The sequence below is a fragment of the Haliotis cracherodii genome, unplaced genomic scaffold, assembly GCF_022045235.1.
Source record: "Haliotis cracherodii isolate W230 unplaced genomic scaffold, xgHalCrac1.p SCAF_3, whole genome shotgun sequence".
Classification (NCBI taxonomy): Eukaryota; Metazoa; Mollusca; class Gastropoda; order Lepetellida; family Haliotidae; genus Haliotis; species Haliotis cracherodii.
The window spans coordinates 67,561,470-67,577,253 of record NW_027266286.1 but is presented as its reverse complement, the minus strand read 5'-3'; the positions used below and the strand labels follow the sequence as shown (position 1 = coordinate 67,577,253).

Genomic DNA, 15,784 nt, shown 5'->3' with positions numbered 1-15,784 from the left:
GTCCCCGTAGTAAGCACTGCACCCTCTCCTGCACTGTCTTTGGCAGACTGTTCTGCGTTACTTAAGTCGCCGATGGCGTCGATGATGGAGGAGGTGAAGTCTCGGCTCCGGCAGGAGCTACGGGCTGAGCCTTCCCCGTTGTCGGCGCCAGACGCGGCTTCGAGATCTGTGTTATGCCCGGCATCGGCCGAGGCAGGCCACTTGATCTCGGGAACGATCCGAGACCGGGCTTCGGCTCCGGCTCGAGGTCGCTCCCCAGCGGAGGGGTGGCGGGCGCCGGCCCGTGCACTACCGACGCACAATTTTCCCTAGCGGAGCCAGACGCCTCTTCCGAGGCCGAGGCTTTCACTAGTGGATTCGTTGCCCGGAGCCAGGGGGGTTCCCTTTGTCTCGGGGACGATCCGAGACCGAGCTTCGGCTCCGGCTCGAAGTCACTCCCAAGCGTAGTGGTGGCGGGCGCCGGCCCGTGCACCACCGACGCACAATTTTCCCTAGCGGAGCCAGACGCCTCTTCCGAGGCCGAGGCTTCCACTAGTGGATACGTAGCCCGGTGGGTTCCCTTGAACCTCCGGCACCTCGGCACCGGGACTCGGCATCGGGCCGGGTGCAGAGGCACGTGCGGGACAGGATTGTCCAGGTACTGCCTCAGGTGGCTGCGCCCATGCCAGAGTCGGAGACACCCAACTTGACTAAGGTCAAGCAGGGCCGGCGGTTGCACCCCTTTTCCCGCGTGCGGTGCGGAGTTGAAGGCTGCTTACATATGCTTCGAGGAGCATAATGCATGCCAACAGCTCCGTGTGTCCGTACACTCCGCGTATCTGTCGGCTGTACAGAGGGAGTTAGCGGGAGAGGGGCCGGTCGACTCTTCGGAGTTGGCCGCGCAACTAACGGAAGTTCAGTTATCTTACGCGGGACGCTATTCGTAGCTGTGCCTCGCAGATGATGTGCGCTGTTATGGGCATGCGCAGGCGGTGGATGTCGGTATCTAAATACTCGACTTACACACGCCAAGACCTACTTGCTTTGCCGTATAAGAGGGTGCCACCCTCTTCCCTGGGGCTCAGCAGGTGGTCCGAGAGGCCGCTCAATTGTATACTTCCATCAAAGACTCATAAGGCCATGTTGGAGGTACCAAGCGTTAAAACCGCGTAAGCGGGCCTCTCCAATTGTTCCCTCCTACGCTAACGCACGGGTCAGACGTCAGGTATAAGGGCGCCGGGAGGAGCAAGAGAGGCACGGGCCGGGGCAAGGCAGCTGGTCGAGACCAACAGCTTATTCGCGGGGCTGGGAACGATGGGTTCCCATTAGCGCCCGAAGAGCCCCTGGTGAACCCACAGTCGCAAGTTATCGAACTGCCAACAGCCGGGGTCCACTGCCTCCAGCCGGATGTCCCCGTAGGCGGCCGACTGGCTCTATTCCTGAAGGAATCGGAGACAGTTACATCACAATCCCCGGACCCCGTCCATTTTAAGGGATGGCCATTTGCCTCGGTGGAAACATCATCCGCCCCTCCCCTTCTCCGGGATAAAGCACACTCCGGTGCCTGCTACCCGAGAGAAGGCGGAATTCCTCCGTGCCGAGGTCGACGCACTTATGAAAGCTGCGATCGAACCGGGTCCCGAGGGACAGGAAAGCGAGGGCTTCTACTCGACTTGTTTCCTAGTCACCAAACAGTGATCTCACCTGTCGAGACAGGAGAATGGCTAACGTCAATAGACTTAAATACGCCTATCTCCACATACCAATACACCCCGAGTTCAAGAAATACCTGAGGTTTTCTTTCGACGGGAGGTGTTATCAGTTCAGGGTTCTACCATTCGGGATCTTCACGGCCCCGAGGGTGTTCACCAAGCTGATGTTGATTCCCGCCCAAGTGGCCAGGTCAAAAGGTCGGTTCTGCCATCCGTACCTCGACGACTGGTTACTAAGAGCTCTATCGCAATCCCTGAGTCAGATAGCTACACAACAAGTGATAGATATTCTGATCACTCTAGGGTGGATGGTCAATCTCAAGAAGTCAGATCTGAGCCCCACTCAGAATCTAGTCTTCCTAGTGGCTAATTTCAACACGGTGAGAGGACGTGTATCTCTGTCACAAGATATCAAGTCCCTTAAGCGCAAGTCACACTGCTCGTACATAGCTCCAGTTACTGGACAACATGGCGGCGACAGTGGATTTGGTCTGGCGGGGCGCTTGAGAATGAGTCCCATTCAACAAGCACTCTGTCGACTTTGGGCGAACTCGGAAGATCTCGAGACTGTGCTCGAGACTCCGTAGTGGCTCATTACACACCTTCAGTGGTGGACCGAGGTCGGGAATCTGTCCCGGGGGGCTCCCCCTCGACACTCCCGTTCCGTCTCTCACAGTTCAAACAGACGCGTCACTCTCCGGCTGGGGAGGCGTTCTGAATGATCACACTGCCTCGAGACTATGGTCCCAGCAGGAGATCAAACTGCATATCAATGTGCTAGAACTGAGAGCGGTCAGGTGGGTGTTCCAACGCTTCCCGGGTCTGCTTCGTGGCCAAGTGGTTCGTCTAGAGATGGACAACCAAACGGCGATGACTTACATCCGGAAGCAGGGGGGAACGGCGTCTCCGTCGCTTCGACGAAAGACGTGGCAGTTCCTACAATAGTGCGACTCTCACGATATCAGGGTGCTACCTTTTTATCTCCCGGGGGTGGACAACGTCCGTACGGACGCTCTGTCTCGCCGGATCCTCGCTCCTCACGAGTGGAGGCTCGACCCGGGGATATTCGGGATTTTCTCCCTGTTATACAGGCCGTTACAGGTGGATCTGTTTGCGTCTGTGATGAATCACCAGACACCAACGTTCTGCTCCCGAGTCCACGACCCGAGGTCGGTGGCACCGGACGCCTTCCAGCTAGATTGGACGGACAGAATTCTGTGGGCATTCCCCCCAGTACCTCTGATTTCCAAGGTCCTGTCTCAGCTAAGCACTCAGCCTGCACGACTAATTGTGCTCCTGGCACCTCTTTAGTCGGCGCAGAGTGGGTTTCAAGTAATACTCAGGTTTCTGGCTCAGCCTCCTGTTATATTACCTTTATGACCGGACCTCCTATCCCAGAACGGGGACCTCCACCCGAATCCCAGGATTCAATGGGTGGCTTGGCCACTGTCAGGAATCGCCTCCAGAAGAGCGGTATTCCTGCACGAGTTGCAGACGCAATACTGGCTTCGCGGAGGGATTCGACAAACGTTCAGTACGATAGATAGGCCTGCTATGCGCCCTGGTGTGTCGATAGAGGGATTGCAGATCTTTTTTTCTGCAGATCTCGTATCCGTGCTTGAGTTTCTCCAGTCGCGACTAGATGACGGCCTGGCCGCATCAACAGTCCGGGGGTACTCTACAGCTATCGCAGCTTTTCACGTCACTGTCGACGGGGCACTTCTGGGTGCACACCCATTAGTGCAGCGCTTTTTAGCAGGTGTGGACAGGATCCGACCGCCAGTCCGGCGGATCAGTCCCCCTTAGGACTTGTCAATCATTCTCGATTGGCTGTCCGGTCCTTCCTTTCGGGATCTGTCGTCTCTCTCTCTTCAGCTGTTGAGCTGGGAGACGGCGTTCCTTGTGGTGGTAACGTCCGGCAGACGGGTAGGCGACATTCGTGTTATGTCAGCCGATCCCGAAATAACTGTCTTCCATGCGGTCGATAAATATCACCGGGACAGAGTCAGTTTTCGACTACCGGACTCTTACCGTCAAAGGGTCGCACACGCTTCCATGTGAACGGCTCCTATTGAGCTACCTGCTCTTTCACAGCCTTCCTCGTCGGGGACCACTGCAAGACATGCTCATGTCTTGGATGTCCGCACGACTCTCAAGGCCTATATCAGCAGAAATATTGGTGTCCGTAAGGAAGGTTGGCTCACCTGCGAGTAAACAATCTGTCTCGAGGTGGATAGTTTCAACCATTTGTACAGCGTATACGCTTACAGGCAGGGACCCCCCCTACCAGGTTGAAGGCTCATTAGGTTAGAGCAGTGGCTGCGTCAAAAGCGTACGCCGCGGCTCTGCACATTGAGCAGATCTGCTCCGCGGCTATTTGGAGCCAGCCGAGCACGATTCATCAAACCTTACCAACTCGACAAACACTCAAGCGAGCGTACTCGGTTTGGTCAGTCAGTTCTCCGAACGGGGCAAAGTTCTAATCTCTAGCCGATTGAGCATTCGAGATTTTAGACAGTCCTCTGGTTATACTGCTCAGTAATGGTCCGGATTTTATCTTCTGCGGTCGATAAATATCAGTCCTTACTACTCGATAATACTCGTATTTTGCGCACGTGCTCCTTCGATCCACGGGTACCCTCTGGCCTAGCTCAGCGCTGGTTATGGTCTCTCGTGATCTACGCCCCTATATCACTTGTTCAAAAAAAGTGTGGGGGTGGGAGGTGTTTCGAGTTCTCAACTTATGACAAGCCGCAAAAACAGGCTTTATCATAATATATGGTCGACCACGCCCTGTCTCTAGCCCCCGCCTTTCGACGGTGGTGCCTCACGATAAGGTTGGTTCCATTTATTGAACTCAATATTTTATTCTGTTGAATAATCAAATACGATGTATTTATTTATGCCTGTTGCTGACGGATGCCACTTCCTAGATTATCTTTGGGAGTCTGTCCTGATGCAATAAGTGCCCCAAGGAGGATTTAATCAGAAAGAGAATTTTACAAACCTGTAGAGGTTATGAATGCTCTGATGAAATCCTCCTTGGGGCACGGCCACCCACCTCCCAAAATTCCGTCAGCATTTGACATATGGAAAGTGATTTGGGTGAGAGTTGCTCCCCCTGGCGTGAGGCGCCGTTGGTGGTGAGGCCCCATAAGGGTGGTCGTATATCATACAAAAACGAAGTTTTTTGTGTGGTAACATTTTTTATTAAGGAAAATGGTTACAACTATGTCATCTAGATTTTCTTGAGCAAGGAAAATGCAATAAGTGCCCCAAGGAGGATTTCATCAGAGAATTCATAACCTCTACAGGTTTGTAAAAAAATTTCTCCTAGAATTTCTGGCCCGCCTCCGTGGTCTAGTGGTAGAGCGTCCGCCCGGATAGCAGAAGGTCCGGGGTTTGATCCCCGGCCGCGTCATACCAAAAGACGTTAAAAGATGGTACTTGTTGTTACCCTGTCTGGAGCTCAGCATTAAAGGGCTAAAACAAGGACTGGTCGGCTCGGAGTCAGTATACTGTGTCTGAGTGGGGTATTCATGTTAAACTGTGGCATGGGGTCTCAGTGTGCTAGCACTATAAATCGGCATCAGTCCGGACTAGTACAAGCAGCCACACACACACGTGCATGCACCTCGCTATATAAGTGCAATAATCTTGGACGCGACGTTAAACCCAATTTCACCTCACCTCACTTCTAGAATTTCTGTCATTTAGGACTTTAAAACATCCACCTTGAGTGTATTGAAAAGGTTTTGAATGGAGTTATCAAATTGATAAAAATAGTCTGTTGTTTTTTTCATTTATTTTCTTGATTTATTTAATCGACATGAGATTGGGGAAAGCTGAAACAAAAGTAGGATATTATAAGTGTGTCCTCCACTCGAGCTGATGCCAGTGTTTCTGCTTCAGTTCAGACGTTGTTGTTTGGTCTGCTGGCCATGTCCACGCTGAGGATGAAGTACCTGTGGACGCCGTACATGTGTGTGCTGGGAAGTGTGGCCTTTGTAGACAACACCATGTGGAAAGCTGTCATGAAGAAGTTCAAGTTGAAGGAATTCTCTGTAAGTCATTCTCCCTGTGTTGAGAACCTGCAGGAATATAGAACTGACTAAATGACTCAGTGTCTCAGTGACAAAGATAGGGAAGAATGGATAAGATGAGAGTGTCCGGCCTGCCCATTTGGTCTCTAGGCACTCAAATGTGTGATAGACATATCTCTGTAATTAAGGAAATCCTACACTTCTAGATTGATCTATACTGAACAAGAAACGTTGGGTATCATGAATATTTTGTTGTATATTTTTTTGTAGTGAACACAATTTCATAAAAAATATCCCCAAAAATGTTAATGATCCCTATCTATTTTTGTTCAGTATATATCATAAAATTTGAATAGGTAGACAAGATTAAGGTATTAGATTATTCATGTTGCCTGGCCCAGGCTTAGTGTGATTTGTTTCTGTATAGTCACTGTATTAAAGGGGAACTAAAAGTGGTTATTTCCCTCCCCCACTCCAGCCTCTATCCCCGATCCAGGGTTTGTCCCCAAACCAGCCTCTGTTCCCGCTCCAGCTTCTGTCCCTGCCCCAGCCTCAAGCAAAAAATATATCATTGCAAAATGGATCGCATTCCTAGCAAAGACAGATCCAGAGGGGGCGTCCAGGGGGTCCAGACCCCAACCCTACCCCACCCCAGCCCACCCCACTTTGAAAACCAAATGTAGTATGTTGTAGGCAGTAAAGCTATCTGAAAGGATTTTGATATTTTGGACGGCCCCCTTTTTTAAAAATGCTGGATCCCCCCTTGCTTAGTGTGTATGTGAAAGTGTGTCATGATGCTATGTGGAGTGGGAGTGTGGTGTGTGTGTCCATCTGTGGTAACTGATGTCCTTCCATTGCAGGTCCAGATGATGAGAAACTCAGCTCTCATTGTGGTCATGGCTGTCCTGTTTGCTAGGGTAGGTACACCACTCAATGACTGGAGGTCTTGGTTTACTTACTAAAACTGTCCAACTGTTCAAGGTTCACTAAAGGCTGAAACTCACTCACTGTTATCATAGTGTACAATGTGACCCGTAGCAACGTCATATATTTGCCCAATGTCATATTTAATTTGTTAACTTAGGAAGATGTCATAGATATTCCCATTGTCACATGTTATTTGCTAAATTAGCATGACATCATATATATGCCCATTGTGACATGGATTTGCAAATTTAGCATGACGTCATAGATATTCCCATTGTCACATGTTATTTGCTAAATTAGCATGACATCATATATATGCCCATTGTGACATGGATTTGCAAATTTAGCATGACGTCATAGATATTCCCATTGTCACATGTTATTTGCTAAATTAGCATGACATCATATATATGCCCATTGTGACATGGATTTGCAAATTTAGCATGACGTCATAGATATTCTCATTGTCTCATGTTATTTGCTAAATTAGCATGACATCATGTATACGCCCAATGTCACATATGGTCATTTACGAGGATGCCATCCATTGTTTTTTGTAACTGCGGGTTGTTTGACCCCCATCTCTGTTCATCAGGTCATCAGATGGTCTTTGAAACAAGACACTGGCTAATTCACTCAGTAGAAATCAGTTATTCCTTACAGCTCGTAAGTTTTTCTCTCACCCTACTTTCAAGGAATGGCCAACAGTGCAAGGTGAGCTGGGTGACCTGCGGGAATTCTACGACCCCGACACGGTGGAGCTGATGGAGTGGATCAAGTGAGTCTGGCATCTCAGGATACGGAGCATGCATCACACGGGGCTTTACGCCTCCTTACTACTGGCATTGTGGGAAATAACTGACTTACAAAACAGCAACCAGCTCACTGCCAAAAGAAACGCAAACCATAGAAACATACCATATTTTCTTGAGTATAGTGAGCACTTTTTTTAAAAAAAACACAGCTGTGTAGAAGGGTGTGTGCATTATACACGAATTAATGAGTTTTGATGTTTTTTCCCCATGGAAAGACATTACCGTGAGCACGTAACACCGGAAATACCATGTCAACAAATCCATACTGAACATAGAGAAGTATGTACGTAAAGAAGACATGTTTCTAATGTGTACCAATTAATGACAAAACTAACGATCAGCCAAGTGTTACCACAGAGTGTCTTTTTTCTTATCACAATATGCTGCATGTGATTTTCAAACTTTACGTGCTAATCCTGCACGAGACAAATGGAGCATCTTGAGTCATGGATCTATGACGTCACATGTGATGCATTGATGAGCGTCAGTTCACACAACATACCAGTATGTTTGTACATCGAATCAATCTAGTATCTCTTGAATATGAGTCATTTTTCATGTATTTACCAACATGTATGGTTTTGCGTTTCTTTTGGCAGTTAGTATGTTTATAGAAACAGCTTGTGTTAAAATTTGTGTGATAGTTTGATCATCTATATAGACAGCTTGTGTTAAAAGTTGTCTGACAGTTTGATCATCCATATAAACAGCTTGTGTTAAAAGTTGTCTGACAGTTTGATCATCCATATAAACAGCTTGTGTTAAAAGTTGTCTGACAGTTTGATCATCCAAATAAACAGCTTGTGTTAAAAGTTGTCTGACAGTTTGATCATCCATATAAACAGCTTGTGTTAAAAGTTGTCAGACAGTTTGATCATCCATATAAACAGCTTTTGTTAAAAGTTGTGTGACAGTTTGACCATCCATATAAGCAGCTTGTGTTAAAAGTTGTCTGACAGTTTGATCATCCATATAAACAGCTTGTGTTAAAAGTTGTCTGACAGTTTGATCATCCATATAAACAGCTTGTGTTAAGAGTTGTGTGACAGTTTGATCATCAATATAAACAGCTTGTGTTAAAAGTTGTCTGACAGTTTGATCATCCATATAAACAGCTTGTGTTAAAAGTTGTCTGACAGTTTGATCATCCATATAAACAGCTTGTGTTAAAAGTTGTCTGACAGTTTGATCATCCATATAAACAGCTTGTGTTAAAAGTTGTCTGACAGTTTGACCATCCATATAAACAGCTTGTGTTAAGAGTTGTATGACAGTTTGATCATCCAAATAAACAGCTTGTGTTAAAAGTTGTGTGACAGTTTGACCATCCATATAAGCAGCTTGTGTTAAAAGTTGTGTGACAGTTTGACCATCCATATAAACAGCTTGTGGTATAAGTTGTCAGACAGTTTGATCATCCATATAAACAGCTTGTGGTATAAGTTGTATGACAGTTTGACCATCCATATAAACAGCTTGTGGTATAAGTTGTCAGACAGTTTGACCATCCATATAAACAGCTTGTGGTATAAGTTGTCTGACAGTTTGACCATCCATATAAACAGCTTTTTGGTATAAGTTGTCAGACAGTTTGACCATCCATATAAACAGCTTGTGGTATAAGTTGTCAGACAGTTTGACCATCCATATAAACAGCTTGTGGTATAAGTTGTCTGACAGTTTGATCATCCATATAAACAGCTTGCGGTATAAGTTGTATGACAGTTTGACCATCCATATAAACAGCTTGCGGTATAACTTGTCAGACAGTTTGATCATCCATATAAACAGCTTGCGGTATAAGTTGTCTGACAGTTTGATCCTCTGTCTCCCAGCAAGGACATTCCCAGGACCTCCTCGTTCACCGGCAGCATGCAGCTCTTGGCCGGGGTGAAGCTGTGCACGGAGAGACCTATCACCAACCACCCTCACTACGAGCACAAAGGCCTGCGCATTAAGACCAAGGAGGTCGGTTCACCTTCTGCAAGAAACATCACTGCAGTATTTTAGGCACATTTGGTCTCTTCGACTGGAGCAATTTCTATTTATTACAATAACATATAAATAAAGTATGAAAACATGGTTATGGGTAACAAATTTTGGATATTTCGATGGAGATTCTTACACCATGTGTGTCATCATGTCCCAAATGTATGGATTGATGCTCATGATATCAAACACTGGGTTGTCTGGTCCAGACTCGATTATTTCCAGACTGCCCTCATAAAGCTGGATTATTTCTGAGTGCGGCGTAACTACAAACGAACAAGATAACTAAGATTGGCCTTGAATAAACTGCTGTTGTGTAAAAGTGGTGTGAGACAGGAGATCCTGATGTCTGTTGCAGCTGTACCAGATATACGGCAAGCGTGAACCAGCAGACGTCCACGCGATCCTGAAGAAACACAAGAGTAACTACATCATCCTGGAGGACTCCATCTGCCGTGCGGCCTCCACCGGCTGCCGCGTCCCCGACCTCATAGACTTTGACAATGGACAGGTATGTAGTCAGGATAACAAGAGACCTGAGCCCTGTTCCACAAAGCGATCTTAGTTCTACGACTATTGTAAGCGTATGCTAAAGCATGGGAGTTTCAAACGTCTTAGCACTAAATTTTGAGGTTATGGATCCATGAGCTCCTGGGAAAATAAAACATTTACGATAATTCTTTTCAATACCTGAATGATCCTTGTGTCTTCAAGAAAAAGACATAGAAAAACTGCTACCAATAGAAACAAAACGTCATTGATATTCTGATCAACTGTATAAAAATATGGCATGAAATCCAAGTCTGACACTAACTTCAAAGTCAATTACAGGTGGTGTTAGAACCATACTCCCTACCTCCCATGCTCATTCACACCATCCCTCTCACTCACTCACTCCTTCACTCACATACTCACTCACTCACTCACTCACTTACTTCAAAGTCAATTACGGGGCGATCGGGTAGCCTAGTGGTTAAAGCGTTAGTTCGTCACGCCAAAGACCCGGGTTTGATTCCTGACATGGGCACAATGTGTGAAGCCCATTTCTGGTGTCCCCCGCCGTGATATTGCTGGAATATTGCTAAAAGCGGCGTAAAACCTTACCCACTCAAAGTCAATTACAGAAGGTGTTAGAACCATACTCCCAACCTCGCTTTCTCATTCACACCATCCCCCTCACTCACTCACACTCACTCACTCCTTCACTCACATACTCCCTTCATCACTCACTCACTCACACATGGGGATCAGGTAGACACAAGATTCGCTGAGATGGTCAGTCAACCATGTATATACTTTCCATACGGTCTATTTTATCCACATACTGTCACATCAATTGGGTACAGCTCCAAACTGATCGTGTGATCTTGAAATAAAGTTGGGATAGATGCTTTCTCATTAATGTATCTCATTTGTAGTATTACCGACCTTCTCCCATTCACCTGACTTACCTGTTGCTAACGACTTTTTCAGGTGCCGGACAATGGAAACAAGGAAGACGGGCTGGAGTACAGCAACACCCCACGCTTCTGTGAACAAATACGACATGATCAACCAAATTTTACCAAATATTTCAAGAAAGTATTCGAGAACAAAACGTTTAGAGTTCACCAAGTGCTCTGATACGGAGAAAATATTATTGAATGAGTAGTCATACCACGTACACCCATTTTGCCACCAGAAATCCCAAAGGTTGTGATTGCATAATTCTATTTTTTTCTCCTTCAAATATATTTCTCCTTATACTACTGCTGCCATGTTTATTTTTTACACATTTGACATTTTTACATGAACACAGAACACACTCCTTGTCAGGCTCAGTAACTGCTGCAGAATGAAACCACTATTTAAACCTATGCTTAATGCTTACTTCTGATGAAAGTACATCTCAGCGGGGTGGAAAACGTTTACAGCATTAGACAACAAACTCTATACTCATTGATTCTTGTAATGGCAATACCCAGAATGGCAGAAAGATAGTTGCTGCAGCAACCACCACAACTATCCTTAATGCTCAAAGTCTTTTTCTTGCAATATTAGTACCCAGAATGGCTTCAGCACTAGACAACAGCAAACCCCATGCTCAAAGCTTTTGTTTTGTAAATATGAGTACCCAGAATGGCTGCAGGTTTAGACAAAGAACATCTCCTACAGTCAAAGCTAACATGTACAATATCAAGAATGGACGGAGTCCCATCAACCTTCTTCCATGGTCAATCATCTTCACCAGTGCAGGGTATATTTGAAGTCTCCCTTTTCATCATAGCCCATGTTCTGTGTCTGTGTAGATTGTGTGGATCTACCACTGGGTGCTGCCACTGTGTGTAACCCTATGGTCAGTAGGTCTGTCTCTCACACTCTGTTTTGGCTGTGTACCAGCGTAGTCCAATGTTCAGTGAGACCCTCAATCTTCTCCACAGTTATACATTCAGCATATAAAGGTTCATTTATCCCCAAATCCAGTTATATTTAAGAACCAGAATGGTTAAGTATGGTTTCCGGGGATCTCTACTAAAGTCTTGTTTCTCGTGCCCAGGGTTTCGTTCCAGAAAGCGATCTTATCACTACGATCATCGTAAGCCTATGTTAAAGTATGAGAGCTTCGATTGCCTTAGCGTTAAGATTGCTTTTGGGAACGAGTCTCAGGGTTCTGTTCCTCAAAGCGATCTTATGACTACGATCATCGTAAGCCTATATTAAAGTATGAGAGATTCGATCGCCTTAGCGTTAAGATTGCTTTTGGGAACGAGGCTCAAGGTCCTGTTCCTCGAATTTCCTCTAAGGTGATTGTAAGTCCCATACTTAAGCATAGACTTGTGATCATCGTAGCACTAAGATCGCTTTGAGGAAGGAGAGGCTCAGGTCATGTTCCTTTCCCCGACACACAGACTTTTGTACCTGAAGAGAATGGATGAATCAATCACATGACATGGCTAGATGTATTTTCATATGATCTGATTTTACTATATTTTTTTATGACTTCCTGAAGGCAGTATCATAACATTTGCTGCAACAGATAAATAAACTGCTTCCTTGTTGAAGACAGCCATGTACATGATATTGATATGTCTGGAAGTGTTTTTAGAAGACATTTACATCAAGTGCTAATGGACAAATGATGAATAGAACAAATTCATGAGATGTGCTCACAAAGCTCCCGGTCCGACGCCAGTTATGATTTATGTTTCTACATAACCTGTAAACCTATGATCGTGTGTTCAAAACCTGCTTCCCCCAAATTGTTTCTAGGTTTGTCAGCACCATACCCTTGCTCGTGGGTTTCACCAAAGTGGTAAACACATGAGACCTGCACTACTTCAGCTTTTCCTACCACATTAAGCTTACATGCCGTGATATAACTGGAATGCTGTTCAAAGCGGCGTTAAACTTAAACACTCACTCAACCTTTTTGCTCCCTGTTTACAGCTGTTGTGATTTATATTTGTACAATGAGACCACGTAACATATCCCATTCCAAGCGATGCTTATTAATTTCCAAACGGCATATCATCGTCACGGGGTTCCGCCACAATTTCTACTTGCAGTTACAGCATTGTCGTGTCCAGAAAAGGAATTCCATTGTGACCCATTTATGGTAGGTCTCCAGAGTTAGGTCTTCCAGCCTTTTGGCACCACCCAGTGGTTTCCTGAAATGACCTACAGTACCGGTATTTTACAAATGCAACCATCAGTGATAGTCATTCTTATGTCATCTTATTTTCTCATTGTAGAGCATTGTGTGAAATGTGTGACTGTATTAATGGTGTGGCATGTTAGTGTTCTACATGAATCTCATGGGGTTGGTGTTATCAGGGTATTTGTGGTGTATTGTTCCAATGGTCTTCAGTGTTTCATCATATAGGGACAGCATAGAACTAGAAGAAAGGTGTCTGTGACAGGTCTGTCCTGCACATCTAATGTTCAGGATGCTGAAGTGGCACTGTATGGATCAGGCATGAGAATTTTCCTCGGATTCCCGTTTTTTTTTCCTCACAGAATGCACTTATTTAATTCCTAGAACCAACTAGATTGGCAATGTTCCTCCTAAAACCAGTTTTGCAATTCTCATGTCTGATGGATGCTTATTCCAATGTTAAGATTACTATACTATAAGGGTAACGCTATTTTTCAGGGCATTATCATTTGCAGAAGCCCGAGGTCTTCCATTAATGGCCCAACGAGGGAGGGCAGTTGAAAAGACCAAGGGCTTCTGCAAATGATAATGCCCTGAAAAAGAGCGTTACCGTTATTATTTGAAACATTTACTGCAATCAACAGAAATGCCACTGACCCACTTTTACAAATATGGAAACTTCATAGAACAAACCAGATGACGTCACTATTGAACGTGGCGTCACCTATCTCTACCCTATGACGTCACTTAACAACAGGCTTGATAATGGCCCGTCGTCAAGCAATATGAGGGCATTGTCAAGTTACAGTGGCTCGCTCATTTCTGATAACATGCAGGTGGTTTAATGATAATTCTATCCATTTAGCTATAAAAATAGATACTACAATCACCCTTGGACCCATCCCCAACAGCGGTCTGGTCAGACCACCTCAGGGGTTAAGACCTAGGGTCCTTGTTTTCACATATTGACCTCGCCAAGGGTAATCATTCATTTTGTAATACCGAAATTCCCTTTAAAGTTTATGAAGTCTTCAAACAATCCTCTGTTTCATTACAGCAAAGACATATATATATATATACATGTACGTCTTTGATTTCAGTAACTTAGCTGAAACCATGAAATGTTTGTACCAGATGCCATCTTGTTTACTGGCAGACTAGTCAATGTTCATCACGTGGCAGGTCAATACTGATCATGTGACAGAGTCAATATTAGAGGTCAGTGCCAGTCCCATGATTGGGTGTCTACATTAAATGTATTGTTTCGTCATGTGGCACAGAATAACTATTGGAATTGCAAGACTCTTAAAACGAACTGAAGTGTTGTGTTTGTGTCAAAGAGTGTAGGTGAAGTATGGATATCACTCTCAGGATGGGAAAAGGCCTACCCAGTACTGTCGTTGTGTTCAGACTGTTGTCATATAGCTGTTATATTGCGAGTGTGGTGTTTAACAACAAACACACACACGCAGCTTGGCTTAAGGCTAGGGAGTTATTTTTCTTTAATGTTTTGAAAATAAGCATACAAAGTTGTAAACTGTTATGCTACAAACAATAGTCTCTGACAATGTAGCTAGCTGCTTCATGGGCTGTTTACTTGCAGTTAGTCCATTGTAGGATGTTTATCGATGTATGGACAAGTTTTAATTACTAGTAGCTGTCCATTTCTAGGATGTTATGGACTAGTGGGTACTGTATTTACTTGTAACTGCCCATTTCTAGGATGTTATGGACATATGGACTAGTTGATATTGTATTTACTAGGTGTTCATTTCTAGGATGTTATGGACATATGGACTAGTTGATACTGTATTTTCTAGTTGTTCATTTCTAGGATGTTATGGGCATGTGGACGAGTTGATACTGTTTTTTTAAGTTGTTCATTTCTAGGATGTTATGGACATATGGAAAAGTTGTTACTGGTAGCTGTCCATTTCTAGGATGTTATAAACTAGTTCATACTAGTAGCTGTCCATTTGAAGGATGCTATGGACAAATAGGTACAGTGTGTACGATGAAGCAACCAATTTGTAGGCTAGCTAAAATGGAAATGAAATGTCTGTTGTAAACATACCAGTGTTTAAGCATTTGGTCATTTCTGAAACAAGTCAGCTTGTGAAAATTTAGTGGACATGAAATTTTAATTATGAAATGAAATTGATTCTTTTATTGAACAAAGCACTCACAAGTTCTCAGAGGCAGTATTTAGTAAAAGATCTGCCCTCTGGGGATCTGTCAGTGATGTCAGGTTGTTTTCAACACTGTGAACATGACCAGGGCCTAGATTTTCCAAACAATCGTAGCCTTAAAATTATCGTGAAGTTATCGTAAGGTAATCGTAGGCTATCGTAGCCTATTTTTCAAATCTATTGTAACCCTAAGATAACGTAAGATGGTCATAAATCTAACATACCTGTCGTAAGTTTATTTTATCCTGATCCAAGATGGTGGCATACTTTGCCATGGATATTTTTTCAAACAAATAATCTGCTTTACGATCAAAAATTGACATTTCATTTAGTTAAACTGTGTGATTCAAATTGACACTTCGAAAACATGAAGAACGCATCAAAGGTCTTTTACACAGTTTTATCTTTACAGATGAAAGAGACCACTTGTGTTTCACAAGCTTGAAAGAATATCAACATTTCCTGTATCATTCATTCAACTGATGCAATTGTATGT

The 15,784-nt window shown here is 44.7% G+C and overlaps 1 protein-coding gene across 3 annotated transcripts in view; it reads left to right on the top strand.

Annotated features, from left to right (window-relative positions):
- The window catches only part of LOC139474020 (protein C-mannosyl-transferase DPY19L3-like), a 48,986-nt gene extending 33,202 nt beyond the window's left edge, over window positions 1-15,784 (top strand). For all 3 annotated transcript variants that reach the window (XM_071256877.1, XM_071256879.1, XM_071256878.1), the window contains exons 13-18: window positions 5,604-5,755; window positions 6,595-6,651; window positions 7,357-7,439; window positions 9,312-9,444; window positions 9,824-9,976; window positions 10,939-15,784. In XM_071256877.1, coding sequence (XP_071112978.1) covers window positions 5,604-5,755; window positions 6,595-6,651; window positions 7,357-7,439; window positions 9,312-9,444; window positions 9,824-9,976; window positions 10,939-11,088 — 728 coding nt within the window. In that variant the 3' untranslated portion in view covers window positions 11,089-15,784. The remainder of the gene's footprint in view (window positions 1-5,603; window positions 5,756-6,594; window positions 6,652-7,356; window positions 7,440-9,311; window positions 9,445-9,823; window positions 9,977-10,938) is intronic.